This window comes from Coregonus lavaretus (genome assembly GCF_964263955.1).
Source record: "Coregonus lavaretus genome assembly, chromosome: 21".
In the NCBI taxonomy this organism is placed as follows: domain Eukaryota; kingdom Metazoa; phylum Chordata; class Actinopteri; order Salmoniformes; family Salmonidae; genus Coregonus; species Coregonus lavaretus.
Window position 1 is genome coordinate 39,631,755 of NC_140008.1, and position 15,998 is coordinate 39,647,752.

The window sequence follows — 15,998 nt, forward strand, 5'->3', positions numbered from 1 at the left end:
CACATTAAGCATTTTCTTTACTTTCTATTTCTCCACCTCTTCATACCCTCCTCCCACCTTTCTATCTATGCTCTTTTCCCTCCCTCTGAGAGCATGCCCGTGCTTCCTGAGGAAAGGAATGAGCTGCTCTCGCAACAGAGCAGAAGCTCTACTGAGCGAAAACAGATCCCAGACCTGCTCCCAGAGGAATCTGCTGCAGTGGGAGCCAGCACCTTGTTAACACAACACAGGCCCTCTAACAGATCAGCCGTTCCCGGTGGAGCAGACAGGCTGAATGCCTGACACTGTCTAATCCCTTCAGGAAATGAAGTATTCCCTCTAACAGAGCCGAGTGAAGTAGAGGGGAGGGGAGTAGGGAGCTGTACTCACGCGTACACCTTTAGGACCTGGGTTCCCTTCTGGCCCAGCCAAACCCTGCAACAAAGAGCAGCATGAGGAGATGGCATTGTCACACAATACAGTGTAGAGAGAGACTGTCTGTTACACAGGTGGGTAATATACTTCCACACATAAAACACTTCAAATTGTACGTTTTAGACAGATAGGGAATTAAACATTTGATTGCACAGACTAATTGTTTTAGAAGTACAAAGGGAATGAGGAAACATGCTAGTCATACTCTCAGCTACATTATACTTCATTGTTATCGTTGTTGAGCTCAAACTTTTAGTTCAAACATTCATCGTCTACATACGTACACAACACCTTTCGTCAAAATAATTGTTATTCAATATATAGGTGAAATCAAAATGATAAGGAGTCGAGTATTAGCTATTTTAATAAACATTTCAAGCAAAAAGGTCACTAGTTGACAGTTCTTTCACTAAAGAGACTGAGGAGTGTTTCACTACTGTAGTTTGGGGAGAGACAGGTGAACATAATATGCATTTCTGAGTACAGCAATATGATAGTACACAGGTAGTGATGTGGAAATCTGTGTAATGTAGTCAAGCCAAGAGGATGGATGGAGGAATCTGGAGCGTATTCACTGCACCTGCCTGCCAGGGTAACCTGCAGCCCCAGTCACTCCTGGAAGTCCTGGTATGCCCTGCAGGGGGGTGGGGGAGAAAGAGAGAGAGATAGCGAGAGAGAGAGAAAGAGAGAGCAAGAGAGAGAGAGAAAAGAGAGGGATGAAAGAAGAGAAACATTGACCCTCGCCAATGCTGCCAACTCAGGAATAAAACAGGCACTGTTCGCCCTCACCCACCACTCCACTGCTCCCGCCACTCCACCCTCCACCCACCATGTCTACTGACTATGTGTACCACCCTCCACACCCATCCCCCTCCCCTCTGTGCTTCCAGGCTGCTGTATCTGGGACTGTAACACAGTGGGCAGAGACCTAGTAAGACAGTGAGCACAGCCAGACTGTAGCAGAACACACACACTCTCTTCTCCTTCTCTCTCTGGCTCCTCCCCTTCCAGTTCCAGCCTGAACCCTGACCAATCACCTCGGGGCACAGAGTGGCACCTGGTGCTGAAGTCATCGCAACACCTTATTTATAAGTGTGCTGCGTGAGTACACTCCGTTTTAGGACGTTTTGTGTGGAAAGGGGAAACATGTTAATTGTTAGCTTCTTGAGCATGTGAGGAATGTTCTCCTTCACGGAGAAGGAAGGGAAGTGAGAGGGATGAAAGGAATGGCTGACAACACAGAGACAGCTGAAGAGTACCAAATGACTTACAGGCTACAGCTGCCTGTCTCTTTCTCTCTCTCTGTGTGTGTGTGTGTGTGTCATGTTCTAGCCCCAAAATGCTCCATAATGAGATCAGTGACCTCGCCTTTTCCTAAAACTAAAAGGGACAAGTTTGACCCAATGAACGCTAACGACTCACCTGTTCTCCTGGCTGCCCTGGTGGCCCTGGATAGCCCTTAGGACCCTGCAGGTAGAGAAAGAAAACTTTTTAAATGAGGACCAGAGACACAGAGGGCTGAGAGGAGAATGTCAAATGCGATACGTATCTAGACACAGGGGCTCCGATACGATATAGGAACAATCTGTTTTAGTTTGAAACGATTCGGTTGGATTACAGAACGAATCGATGTAAATCGGTTCGATGCGATATGATTCGATGCACTAACATTTGTTGCATAAACACATTCATTATTCCATTCTAAATTAAAACCTGTTGCTGATGGAGCTCATGAGCTGTGCCTCTCTGAGCTGGATCTGTCTGAGCTGACTTCTGTGTGTGTGTGTGTGTGTGTGTGTGTAGGCAACTGAGCTGAGCCATAAGAGAGACTGGGGGGAAAAATAGCATATGTTTTTTTGGTTCTGAAATTACCATCACCCACTAATTAACTTGCAGATTAAGTGTTTGAGCTAGTAATGTATAAATATGTATTGTTTACAAATTAAACCCCTATCTCAAAATCTAATGGTTTCGACCATTTTGACATTTTTATGGAGTGATCTTCTCCTCTCGCTTCGGAATATTTCATGAATTACTTCTCATTTTATCACCAGTGATTGTATGCCTGTGGTGATCTTGTCTGTAGGAGGCAGAATACATAGCCAGGTAGCCAAAGGTCAGTCTGTGTGCATTTCAGCCATACAATCATAAAGAGACAGGACGACTGAGGACAGGACGCCCAGGGTTGTCTAAGGATTCTGGATCATTCCAGAGCTTCCTTCCTCCTTCCCAGCACCCAGCAGTCAAATAAAATCAAATTGTATTCGTCACATGCGGCGAATACAACTGGTGTAGACTTTACTGTGAAATGCTTGCTTACGAGCTCTTCCCAACGATGCAGAGTTTAAAATGTAATAATACAAATAAAATAGTAACACAAGTGGAATAAAATAAAATACATAAGAATGGAGATACAGTCCATTCGGAAAGTATTCAGACCCCTTGACTTTTTCCACATTTTGTTACGTTACAGCCTTATTCTAAAATGGATTAAATGTTGTTGTTTTTTACGTAAGTATTCAGAGACTTGTCCCGAAGCCAGTGGTGTAAAGTACTTAAGTAAAAATACTTGAAAGCAGTTTTTGTGGGTATCTGTACTTTACTTTACTATTTATATTTTTGACAACTTTTACTTTTACTTCATTACATTTATAAAGAAAATAGTGTACTTTTTACTCCATACATTTTCCCTGACACTCAAAAGTACTCGTTACATTTAGCAGGACAGGAAAATTGTCTAATTCACACACTTATCAAGAGAACATCCCTGGTCATCCCTACTGCCTCTGATCTGGAGGACTCACTAAACAGTGTGAGTGTTGGAGCATGCCCCTGGCTATCCGTAAATCTAAAAAACAAGAAAATGGTGCCATCTGGTTTCCTTAATATAAGAAATTTGAAATGATTTCTACTATTACTTTTACTTTTGATACTTAAGTATATTTTAGCAATTACATTTACTTTTGATACTTAAGTATATTTAAAACCAAATACTTTTAGACTTTTACTCAAGTAGAATTTTACTGGGTGACTTTCACATTTACTTGAGACATTTTCTATTAAGGTATCTGTACTTTTACTCAAGTATGACAATTGGGTACTTTTTCCACCAGTGCCCGAAGCCACTCCTGGGTTGTGTTGGCTGTGTGCTTAGGGTTGTTGTCCTGTTGGAAGGTGAACCTTCACCCCAGTCTGAGGCCCTGAGCGCTCTGGAGCAGGATTTCATCAAGGATTGTTAATCTTTCCCTCGATCCTGACTAGTCTCCCAGTCCCTGCCACTGAAAAACATCCCCACAGCATGATGCTGCCACCACCATGCTTCACCGTAGAGATGGTGTCAGGTTTCTCCAGACGTGACGCTTGGCATTCAGGCCAAGGAGTTCAATCTTGGTTTCATCAGACCAGAGAATCTTGTTTCTCATGGTCTGAGTCCTTTAGGTGCCTTTTGGCAAACTCCAAGCAGGCTTTCATGTGCCTTTTACTGAGTAGGGGCTTCCGTCTGGCCACTCCACCATAAAGGCATGATTTGTGGAGTTCTGTAGAGATGGCTGTCCTTCTGGAAGGTTCTCCCATCTCCACAGAGGAACTCTGGAGCTCTGTCAGTGACCATCGGGTTCTTGGTCACCTCCCTGACCAAGGCCCTTCTCCCCCGATTGCTCAGTTTGGCCGGGTGGCCAGCTCTAGGAAGAGTCTTAGTGGTTCCAAACTTCTTCCATTTAAGAATGATGGAAGCCACTGTGTTCTTGGGGACCTTAAATGCTGCAGACATTTTTTGGTACCCTTCCCCAGATCTCTGTCTCGACACAATCCTTTCTCGGAGCTCTACGGACAATTCCTTTGGTCTCATGGCTTGGTTTTTGCTCTGATATGCACTGTCAACTGTGGGATCTTATATAGACAGGTGTGTACCTTTCCAAATAATGTCCAATCAATTGAATTTACAATTTTGATTCTCATAGCAAAGGGTCTGAATACTTATGTAAATAAGGTATTTCTGTTTTTTACCTTTGCAAAAAATTATAAAAATCTGTTTTTGCTTCGTCATTTGGAGTATTGTGTGTAGATTGATGAGGAAAAACATTAATTTAATCCATTGAAAAATGAAGCTGTAACGTAACAAAATTTGGAAAAAGTCAAGGGGTCTGAATACTTTCCGAAAGAGCTCGCCTTGAATGACAGCTCTTTGAAACACCTATGTCAAGCAACATGGATGCAGTGAGTAGTATTGCAGTAAACTCATCTCAAGCAAATTTGGTGATACACAAAGTATTGACATTACGTTTGATACCGGAGCTCCGAGGCATGCGTCAAAATCACTAAGCGGTTTACTTCGAAGCAGTGTGCCGATGCCTGTATCACTTTATCAGAAGCACGTGATCAATAATGTCTGATGCTTCGTTTTGTTGAAAAAACACCTGATTGGTTTGGTATTGGTTTGGTAGAAGACAAAAAGGTTACTCCGTGCCCGCGCTACAGCGTGTGGGACGTCATCTATAATAATTTGGCTGCTCTAAATTCTTTTGACCAGCAGGTGCCACTAGCGTACACTGTGTTGATCAATGCCTCAGGTAATTAACCTATTTTCAACACAATTGGCTGGAAAGCATCAATGCTTCAGGAAGATTTGTTTCTGCATCACTAACACAAAGCAACTTGAATATTGAAATTGTGTCAATGATGTCTCTTGTGACGCACAGCAGCACTGACAGATGTGTTGACTTGACAGCTGAGTTTTCAACGACCACTCCCCCCGTTTTGTTCTATGCTGGCTGAAGACCTAGGTAGACAGTAACTAGCTAACACCAGACACAGATGAAAGGGGAAACATACAGTATCTTAGCCATAGATTAATAGGGTAAACTTTTAATTATATTTGCTGACACCCTACAGTCAAATTTTGGCACTAGAGTAGCTATCTAGCTATATAAACCACACCCCTCTGCAAACATGCCTTCTCCAATGTTGGTTCCAAGACCAATTAAAATGAGAGTTAAGGTCACCTTGTCCGCTTAATAATGAACCCAAGTGTTTGACATGGGGGAGGGGACCAGTAACTATATGATCAAACTTTATCAATGTAGAAGCAACAGTCATTTTTCATACTTTGGTCATCATACTTTGATTTGGTTTACTTCAAATATCATCAAATATCATGAAAAATATGATTTTGACTGTTCATAATTAAAGACAGTCATTCAAGGACAAACATTTCACAACTTTACCATTACTAGCTAGAAAACAGATGTCCAATGAAATAACAGTTAATGCTATACTGACCTCACTCTAAAGTGAGGCCAGTCGAATGTACTGTATAATTAAGTGAATATGCTTAGTCAGTAATCCTTGATAGTAGGGTTGAATATTTTCCCGGTATTTTACAAATATTCCATTCCGATAACAAATCACTTTTCTCCCGGGTAACCCGGTATTTCCTGCCAAAACTGGAAGTGTCATTCAAAAGCATTTAAAGCATATAAATAGGCCTATGTCTGGATTTGATTAGACCTTTGATCAGAAATCCAAGCATGAGCCTGATGAGCCATACACTAAATACATTTTATGAGCCCTGCATTAAATACATTTTATGAGCACAAGCCCAAAAAAATCACAAATGATTGTGTCGTTATCCAATACATATATGATATAGGCTTATAGGCTACTGCACATTACACACGACCGACAAACATAAAAGCCCATAGATGTAGCTAGATATATATATGCTCTCTAGGGTAAATAAATGAAACAAGCTCCAGTAGGCTAATATTTTTGAGTGTGAACTGTATTACTGTACCGTATTGTATTATACTGTATTATATGGACTGGAATTATGCACCTTGTTCAAAACATGATAATGCTGAGAGAACATGCGATTCTGGTGCAGCACCTGCGGCCTACAAAGTTACAAGTATAGGCTAGCGAATTTGATTTTAATTTTGAAATATAATAGGGCCTATTTGTATAATTAGTAGGCCGATGCATATATACCTTTCATAATATTTCCCCTAATGTTATTTTGCCTGCCTCCTCTTTCTATCTCTATTGTTGCTTCATTCAATAGTTCTAATAACATGCTGGAATAATATAGGACTACAATTAAATGCAGATGGCTTTCACTTCTCTTCACGTTGATTGAATGGTTATGGGTCTGAATAAATAACTGCTATTGCCTACCGCAATCGCAGTAAACAAGAGCTTGTGTCCATCGTCGAATAGTCTATTGATATAAGAAATGCAAAAAAAAAAATGTTCAGCAAGCTATTCTAGTTTAGATTTTCCTGCATGGGTCTCGAAGAGCTATGGAGTGTTTTTTAAGGAGAGAGGCCAGCTGAGCACATGTGCATGCATATTGCGCAAGAAACAGAGGCTATAAATTAGAAGCTTATTATGCATAACCCATCATTCATTAGCTAAACATAAGGCTAATACTGCATTGAATTTATTACCTGAAAGAGGTAGGCTATGATATCTATTTTGGATGCAATTTGACTGCTCGCGCATGCTCTGATTTAAAGCAACGATATTGGAGTGATAGGCTGTTTTAAAACTCTGCAGCTGCAATAAAAAATAACAATCTTTACATTAAAAAATTGGGTGACACCCGAAAGACAGATGGCGATGGGTAAATTAGATGCGCATTCAGTCCTTATATTAATGTAGCATAGGCTATGCTACAACAAATGTAGGCCTACCTGTCACAAGAAAAAAAGTTACCATGAGGAGATGATAGGTCTACATGCATTGTGAACTGCACTCCAAACTGAGATGGGCTGTCTGTCCCCAACATGAGCGTTGATGATTGATCATGCAGAGAGCAGAGAGAAGGCCGTAAAAAAGCCAGATTTAGACATTGCATATAATTTAACAGTTCCATTTCACGTCATGCTGTTGATATTAATATTTTATAATTTGTTATAATTTGCAGGTTTCTCGCAGTTATTTATCCCAGGGAAAGGGAGTGGTTGTGGGCAGTAAATCTTTGTAAATCTCGGTAATCCTGGTTCTCGCCATTCAACCCTACTTGATAGTGTCAAGAAAGGTCTTGTAAGGAAAACTGAGATTTATAAAAAAGTATATCAGTTTCACTTAAGGACCAAAGGATTGACAGCCGTCCCATATAGATTGCAAAATAGTTGGGAAGAGATTTTTGACGTACCGATCCCATCGCATAGTGTTTATGAACTGACACGCAAAATGACACCAGATTCAAAAATTAGAATCTTTCAATTTAAATTATTATATAAAATTCATGCTACCAATAGAATGTTATTTATATGGGGGATACAATCCTCCCAGCTCTGCAGATTTTGCTGTGAAGAGACAGAATCATTAGATTATTTGTTTTGGTTCTGTCCATTTGTAGCTTGTTTTTGGACACAGGTCCAGGAATGGCTAAAGGATTGCAATATTTACCTGGAGCTAACCTTGCAGATAGCATTACTGGGTGATCTGAAAAGTCATAGTCAATCGATCAATAATATAATAATACCTTTAGCAAAAATGTTTATTTTTAATTCACAATCTGTAGAAGCAATGAGAATAGAAAGGTTCAGAACTTTTGTAAAACATCACAGTACGGTTGAAATATATATGGCAAATAGAAATCCTATATGGATGGTGTTAAGAGATAGATGGGAGGTATTGAATGGAGTTGAAGGATGGGACTAATAACAAATAACAACAAATAATAACAAGATAACTAATAATGTAAGCATACTGTGCCCATAATAAGTATATAGGTTGTATGTTGGGAGCTTTTGGGAAAGAGCACAGTTAGAAAGATATGGCATATAGAAGCAAACCGGATAGACATCATGAAAATGATCGGAGAGGTTGAGAGTAGAAGAAGTTCAGGAGCAAAAAATAAAAAATAAAAATAGAATTATTGTAAAATTGACTGTGTCCATAAGGTGTAGATAGTAAGTATAGGCTGGAAGTAGAGGCCTGGGCATTGTTGTTCACTAATTTACCCCAAGTAGGGAAAGAATGGCGGGGTTGAAAAGTAATTATCACGATCTTCGTAATAAGTGGACCAAGGCGCAGCGTGATATGCATACATCTTTTATTAGTGTACACACAACGAACCAAAACAATAAACGATACGTGAAGTCCTCGGTCATAAAACACAAACCTACACGGAACAAGATCCCACAAATGACAAGTGCACAACAGGCTGCCTAAGTATGGTTCCCAATCAGAGACAACAAGACACAGCTGCCTCTGATTGGGAACCACCCCGGCCAACACAGAAACACACGATCTAGAAAAGAACACATAGAAAACAAAACATAGACACTACACATATAAACTAACACCCTGGCTCAACATATAAGAGTCCCCAGAGCCAGGGCGTGACAGTACCCCCCAAAGGCGCGGACTGCGACCGCGCCAACTAAACCCAACAGGGGAGGGGCCGGGTGGGCATTCCGCCTCGGAGGCGGATCCGGCTCCGGGTGTGACCACCACCCTCTAACTACCCCCCCCCGTAGCGCCCCTGGTCTGGTCCCGCTGGCTGGAGCTGGACTGGACATCGGTGGGGCGGATTGCTTAGGCTCCGGTGTGGAGCAGCTGACCGGTACCTAACCAGGCACCGGTGAAACAGGCACGGGCTGTGCCGGACTGACGACGCGCACCACAGGCTTGGTGCGGGGAGCAGGAATGGGCCGGACCGGGCTGACGACGCGCACCACTGGCTTGGTGCGGGGAGCAGGAACGGGCCGGACCGGGCTGACGACGCGCACCACTGGCTTGGTGCGGGGAGCAGGAACGGGCCGGACCGGGCTGACGACGCGCACCACTGGCTTGGTGCGGGGAGCAGGAACGGGCCGGACCGGGCTGGCGACGCGCACCACTGGCTTGGTGCGGGGAGCAGGAACGGGCCGGACCGGGCTGGCGACGCGCACCACTGGCTTGGTGCGGGGAGCAGGAACGGGCCGGACCGGGCTGGCGACGCGCACCACTGGCTTGGTGCGGGGAGCAGGAACAGGCCGGACCGGGCTGGCGACGCGCACCACAGGCTTGGTGCGGGGAGCAGGAACAGGCCGGACTGGGCTGGCGACGCGCACCACAGGCTTGGTGCGAGGGACAGGAACAGGCCGGACCTTACTGGAAACACACACCACTGGCCTTGTGCGGGGATCAGGAACGGGCCGGACCGGACTGGTAACACACCCCAGTACCTCTCGCCGTGCCTCTACACTCTCCTTCTCCCTCGTGACCAGTGGCCCCCGTAACCTGGCGGCCTCCTCTGCAAACCTGCCGAACCGCTCTATCGCGGCCTCCCGCTGCCTCGCCGTCCACGGTGTGAGCCCCCCCCCTAAATTTTTTTTGGGCTTGTCTCTCCCCCGTGAACATGGCCTCCATGGCTCTCGCCAGACTCTCACTCTTCTCCTCCCAGGTCCATCCTCTCTCCTCGTCACGCTGCTTGATCCAGTCGAGGTGGGATCTTCTGTCACGATCGTCGTAATAAGTGGACCAAGGCGCAGCGTGATATGCGTACATCTTTTATTAGTGTACACACAACGAACCAAAACAATAAACGATACGTGAAGTCCTCGGTCATAAAACACAAACCTACACGGAACAAGATCCCACAAATGACAAGTGCACAACAGGCTGCCTAAGTATGGTTCCCAATCAGAGACAACAAGACACAGCTGCCTCTGATTGGGAACCACCCCGGCCAACACAGAAACACACGATCTAGAAAAGAACACATAGAAAACAAAACATAGACACTACACATATAAACTAACACCCTGGCTCAACATATAATAGTCCCCAGAGCCAGGGCGTGACAGTAATAAAGGGGAGTATATATATAAAAACACGGGGGATTGGAAGTGATGCAGACAATTACATTGATAGAAGTTACAATCTATCTGCAATATTAAGCTGATCTACCCCCATGGGAAAAAAAATAATAATAATAAAAAAGAAAGGTCTTGTACTGGTCAGATAACTTTCAGATGTCAAATAAATTAACAGTTGATGCTAAACTGTGTCTAAATGTAGGTCAGTTGAATGTATAATCAAGTGACTGTGCTTGGTCAGTATTCATTGATGATACTGTAGTCCAAAGAGGTGTTATAATGGTCAGATAACTCTGGTAGAGTCAAACCAGGATACATTCAATGAGCGTAAACACAAATTAACTCGTTGGATGCTTCATAATTTGAGTATTCCTCGTCTTTACTATAAAACATGATGAGAAACATCTAAGGCAGAAAACAACTGGATTACGAGGGAAATCATAAGTAATATTTTCATATAAAATGTATAAACGGTTAAATAAAAATGAGATATTTCCTTGAAAGCCTAGATGGCTTGCTTATAATCCTCAGTCTGTGTATTACAGCCAGATCCTGCATTTAGGTCAACTAGTGCTTATCCTGAGCTTTTCACAAACAACAAATCCTTTTAGTAAATTTAAAACCCTGTTGTTTTGATCATCAGCTTTATCATTTCCAATTGACGGCCATATCAACAACAGATGTTTACCTCTCCCAAACTAAAGGCCAAAAGTAGGTTAGCTAACTCATATTTTGGGGGGACAGTGGAGCGAAACCTGTTTTAAAGGCCTGCGTTCCATGTAGCTCCTCTCCACTCCTCCACCGTTTCCTAGGTTGTGACACAGGAACCTTCACACTCAATAAAAAGGCCACCTGGGGGTAAGGGGCTTAGGCCGAAGTCATTTCCTCTGAAAATACCTTCCCGGGGCATAGTTGATGGCCTGGGTATTAGGTTCAGCTACTGAAAACATTGGTCTGTGTCCTCCTGGGAGGAAAGGTAAAGGCCAACCTCAGACTGATACAGTTGAAGTCGAAAGTTTACATACACTTAGGTTGGAGTCATTAAAACTTGTTTTTCAACCACTCCACAAATTTCTTGTTAACAAACTATAGTTTTGGCAAGTCGGTTAGGACATCTACTTTGTGCATGACACAAGTAATTTTTCCAACAATTGTTTACAGACAGATTATTTCACATATAATTCACTGTATCACAATTCCAGTGGGTCAGAAGTGTACATACACTAAGTTGACTGTGCCTTTAAACAGCTTGGAAAATTCAAGAAAATGATGTCATGGCTTTAGAAGCTTCTGATAGGCTAATTGACATCATTTGAGTCAATTGGAGGTGTACCTGTGGATGTATTTCAAGGCCTACCTTCAAACTCAGTGCCTCTTTGCTTGACATCATGGGAAAATCTAAAGAAATCAGCCAAGACCTCAGAAAAAAATATGGTAGACCTCCACAAGTCTGCTTCATCCTTGGGAGCAATTTCCAAATGCCTGAAGGTACCACGTTCATCTGTACAAACAATAGTACGCAAGTATAAACACCATGGGACCACGCAACCATCATACCGCTCAGGAAGGAGACGCGTTCTGTCTCCTAGAGATGAACGTACCTTGGTGCGAAAAGTGCAAATCAATCTCAGAACAACAGCAGAGGACCTTCTGAAGATGCTGGAGGAAACAGGTACAAAAGTATCTATATCCATAGTAAAACGAGTCCTATATCGACATAACCTGAAAGGCCGCTCAGCAAGGAAGAAGCTACTGCTCCAAAACCGCCATAAAAAAGCCAGACTACGGTTTGCAACTGCACATGAGGACAAAGATCGTACTTTTTGGAGAAATGTCCTCTAGTCTGATGAAACAAAAATATAACTGTTTGGCCATAATGACCATTGTTATGTTTGGAGGAAAAAGGGGGTCTTGCAAGCTGAAGAACACCATCCCAACCGTGAAGCACGAGGGTGGCAGCATCATGCTGTGGGGGTGCTTTGCTGCAAGAGGGACTGGTGCACTTCACAAAATAGATGACATCATGAGGAAGGAAAATTATGTGGATATATTGAAGCAACATCTCAAGACATCAGTCAGGAAGTTAAAACTTGGTTGCAAATGGGTCTTCCAAATGGTCAATGACCCCAAGCATACTTCCAAAGTTGTGGCAAAATGGCTTAAGGACAACAAAGTCAAGGTATTGGAGTGGCCATCACAAAGCCCTGACCTCAATCCTATAGAAAATGTGTGGGCAGAACTGAAAAAGCGAGCAAGGATGCCTACAAACCTGACTCAGTTACACCAGGTCTGTCAGGAGGAATTGGCCCAAATTCTCCCAATTGATTGTGGGAAGCTTGTGGAAGGCTACCCGAAACGTTTGACCCAAGTTAAACAATTTAAAGGCAATGCTACCAAATACTAATTTAGTGTATGTAAACTTCTGACCCACTGGGAATGTGATGAAAGAAATAAAAGCTGAAAGAAATCCTTCTCTCTGCTATTATTCTGACATTTCACATTCTTAAAATAAAGTGGTGATCCTAACTGACGTAATACAGGGAATTTTTACTAGGATTAAATGTCAGGAATTGTGAAAAACTGAGTTTAAATGTATTTGGCTAAGGTGTATGTAAACTTCCGACTTCAACTGTATATGGAGATCAGACCTGGGTACAAATGCTATTTGAAATCTTTCAAATACATTGAGCATTTGCTTTAGCCTGCCTGGAGTTTTCTATTGGTTCCATGCAACAGGCAAGCTCAATCAAGCACAGCTGATGTATTTGAAATGATAGTATTTGAACCCAGGTCTGAGGGACAGACAGAGGAGGGCTAGGGGCTAAAGGTAGCAGTCCACAGCCAGCAAGTGGAGACATATAAGGACTCTCATCTCTGAGGCTAAACTGAGCAGAGTTGTGCGAGCTGATGTATGAATTCGTCCTTCTCCTCATTATGCCATTTTCTCATTTGAAGAGGCAGCGGATGGTGTGCCTGTCATCGGGGGCCATAACCTCCCTCAGAGTGCCTTTACTCTTTAAGATGACCCTTGACCGTGCTTCTCAGATTCAAGCAAGGAGTCCGGGAGCCCGGCCGCAGACAGGTCCCGGGGCGACGCCACCTCCTCAGGCGGCCCGGCGGTGTGTGTGTGCATGTGTGCGTGCGTGTGTGCATGTTTATCTGTGTGTGTGTTTCCAGCCCAACGGGGCGAGAGCAGGGTGGGCTGAGGTGGTTTAGGACTAGGAGCTCCCCGGCCCCTGTCTGAGAGACAGACCCTCTCTGTGAATGTGTAACATTATCCTGATTCCTGACCACAGCCAGGGACCACTGGAGGCCTCTGCTTAAGGTGTGGGTAACACTTATGAAGCTTATACAGTGGGAACATCATGTGTTTAAGTGAGCAGAAATAGCTCCGGTTCAGAACAGAAGCTCATACAGTGAACTCATAAACTGACACTCTGATATTCTAATTGAATCAGGACCAGTTCTCATCATTCATGTCTTCAAAGAGCCAATGGCATGACAGTTGCTTTAGATAATATGCTAATGTCACAGCCAGAGGTTAAAAAAGCCGCTATGTTATAACCATTAAACTCTTACCGTTGGACCTGCAAACCCGTCAGGACCTAGAAGACCTTGTGGACCTCTGTCGCCCTGGAAACCAATGGAGAAAACCATAATATCATTAGACTATATCAAATAAGTTATTAACAAGTCCATTTTTATAAAAGAACACTTGCCAAGCAAATCAACTGTAACTTTTAAGAAATATCAGATAAGGATAAGAAGGCAGACTAAATGAGATGAAACAAGACGCTGCAGCTGGCAATTGTTAGAGCACAGGCCAACAGAAATAGCACTGACTGATAATAATAATAATATGCCATTTAGCAGACACTTTTATCCAAAGCGACTTACAGTCATGCGTGCATACATTTTTTTTTTTTGTGTATGGGTGGTCCCGGGGATCGAACCCACTACCTTGGCGTTACAAGCGCCATGCTCTACCAGCTGAGCTACAGAGGACCACCTGATAATAGGTAGCAACTGTGCCAAAGCTTTACAGAGAGAGTAGATATCGGAGTAGTACAGGATATGATTAGAGATGAAGAGAACGATACAAGGAAGTTGGCATGAACTGAGAGAGTGAGAGAGAGAGAGGAGGGGAGAGGAGAGGAGGAAGTACCGGTCAGAAAGAAGTGTTAGGAAACCTCTAAACGTGTAGCTGTGGAGTAAATGTAAAAGGGAATGGATGTTGCTAAAGTGACGCTGGAAGATATGGGGCCAGAGTGGTTGAGGGAAGTATTCACTTTTAAAGGGGAGAATAAGGAGAGGCGAGGGATTGAGAGTTAGAGCAGGAGATGAAACGCAGACAGAGCACCAGTAGCGAGGGATTGAGAGACAGTTAGATGTTGAGAGGAGAGAGAGAGAGAGAGAGAGAGAGAGAGAGAGAGAGAGAGAGAGAGAGAGAGAGAGAGAGAGAGAGAAGAGAGAGAGAGAGAGAGAGAGAGAGAGAGAGAGAGAGAGAGAGAGAGAGAGAGAGAGAGAGAGCCATGCTGTCTGTCTGCCTGCTGGCCAGACCAGTCTAGGTCAGATCATTCTTTACCTTGTCTCCTGGCGGGGCCTGACCTGGGGACAGTCCTGGATCGCCCTTGGAGCCCTGACAGTGACACAGAGAGTCAGGGTCAGAACTTATTTATAGTGGCCAGAACCCTCCACGATCAAAAATAATCTCTGCTACTCTTTACTGTGGCGAAGTTCGCCACCCGATTCAACAGTACCGTCTTTTCCAATAACGACAAAGTGATAGGCTCCTTCACACAGGGTAAGACTTCCGAACAAACGTAACTCCTCAGTGAGGGGTGATGTGTAGGGTGATGTGAGTATGATTTACAGACACCACCTCTTATCTCCTTTATGACTGAGTGATCTGTGCTGTTCATCTGTGACTTAAGGTTGTCATGGCTTTCTGCAAAGCGTCTCTCAAGTCTCAGCCAATGACTGGAGATTGACAACTGTGATTGATGGGGACGGGTCCTAAGCTTCTCTTTCAGCCCATACCTGGCATTCTGAATAGATGTGGGTTGAGTTACAAAGCCACCCCAGAGCTGAGGAGATACAGACAGTGGAAACGTATACACACTAACAAAGGGACAAAATGCTACAAAAGGATGACTGCATTGTAGACACCTACTTTTCCCTTTTTAACCATAACATGTCATAGTAATTCAAGTTTATTCTATATCCTCCCCTCAGTGAAAGTCAAAACATTTCCCAAGCCATTGAGTACTCTTACTTCAGTACACCTAAACATTACATTTTCGGGACCTGAGACAAATTTAAAGCTAGTGTTTTATTTACTCTGTTAACAGAAGTGTATGTTTAGACTCTGGGTCGTCCTGTCTGGTCATGGAATGCTCTGCCTGAGTACAGGTGACACCTCAGAGGCCTATACTACAGTACCTGTTCATCACTACTGATTACCTGCTCTCAACAGGTATTTCTCTCCGGGGGTTTGAGCATTACATTTTACAGGTTTTGACTGACGGCCATTCAAGCATTCAGCTGCTAAGGGTGGGTGTGTGTGTGTGTGTGTGGGTGTGTGTGTGTGTGTGTGTGTGTGTGTTGTACCACAGTAGAAGTTACTGGCAGTGAGACCTTGAGTCCTTCTCTTCTCTTCTCTGTTTGCAAAATGTCAACAGTGCATGGCGTTCATTTAAAGCCTCTATCAGATCCCAGTAGCCCATTGTCATAACATTTCATGCTGCGCTCAAACAACCGTCAGCTGAGGCTTTT

General features: G+C 43.5%; 1 protein-coding gene across 1 annotated transcript in view; it reads right to left on the reverse strand.

The window, feature by feature from the left end:
- Window positions 1–15,998, reverse strand: part of LOC311148665 (uncharacterized protein) — a gene marked incomplete at its 5' end in the record, with an annotated part of 169,361 nt that overhangs the window by 131,335 nt on the left and 22,028 nt on the right. The window contains 3 exons of the mRNA XM_084185648.1: window positions 1,837–1,881; window positions 13,803–13,856; window positions 14,809–14,862. Of these exons, the coding sequence (XP_084041774.1) occupies window positions 1,837–1,881; window positions 13,803–13,856; window positions 14,809–14,862 (153 nt within the window). The remainder of the gene's footprint in view (window positions 1–1,836; window positions 1,882–13,802; window positions 13,857–14,808; window positions 14,863–15,998) is intronic.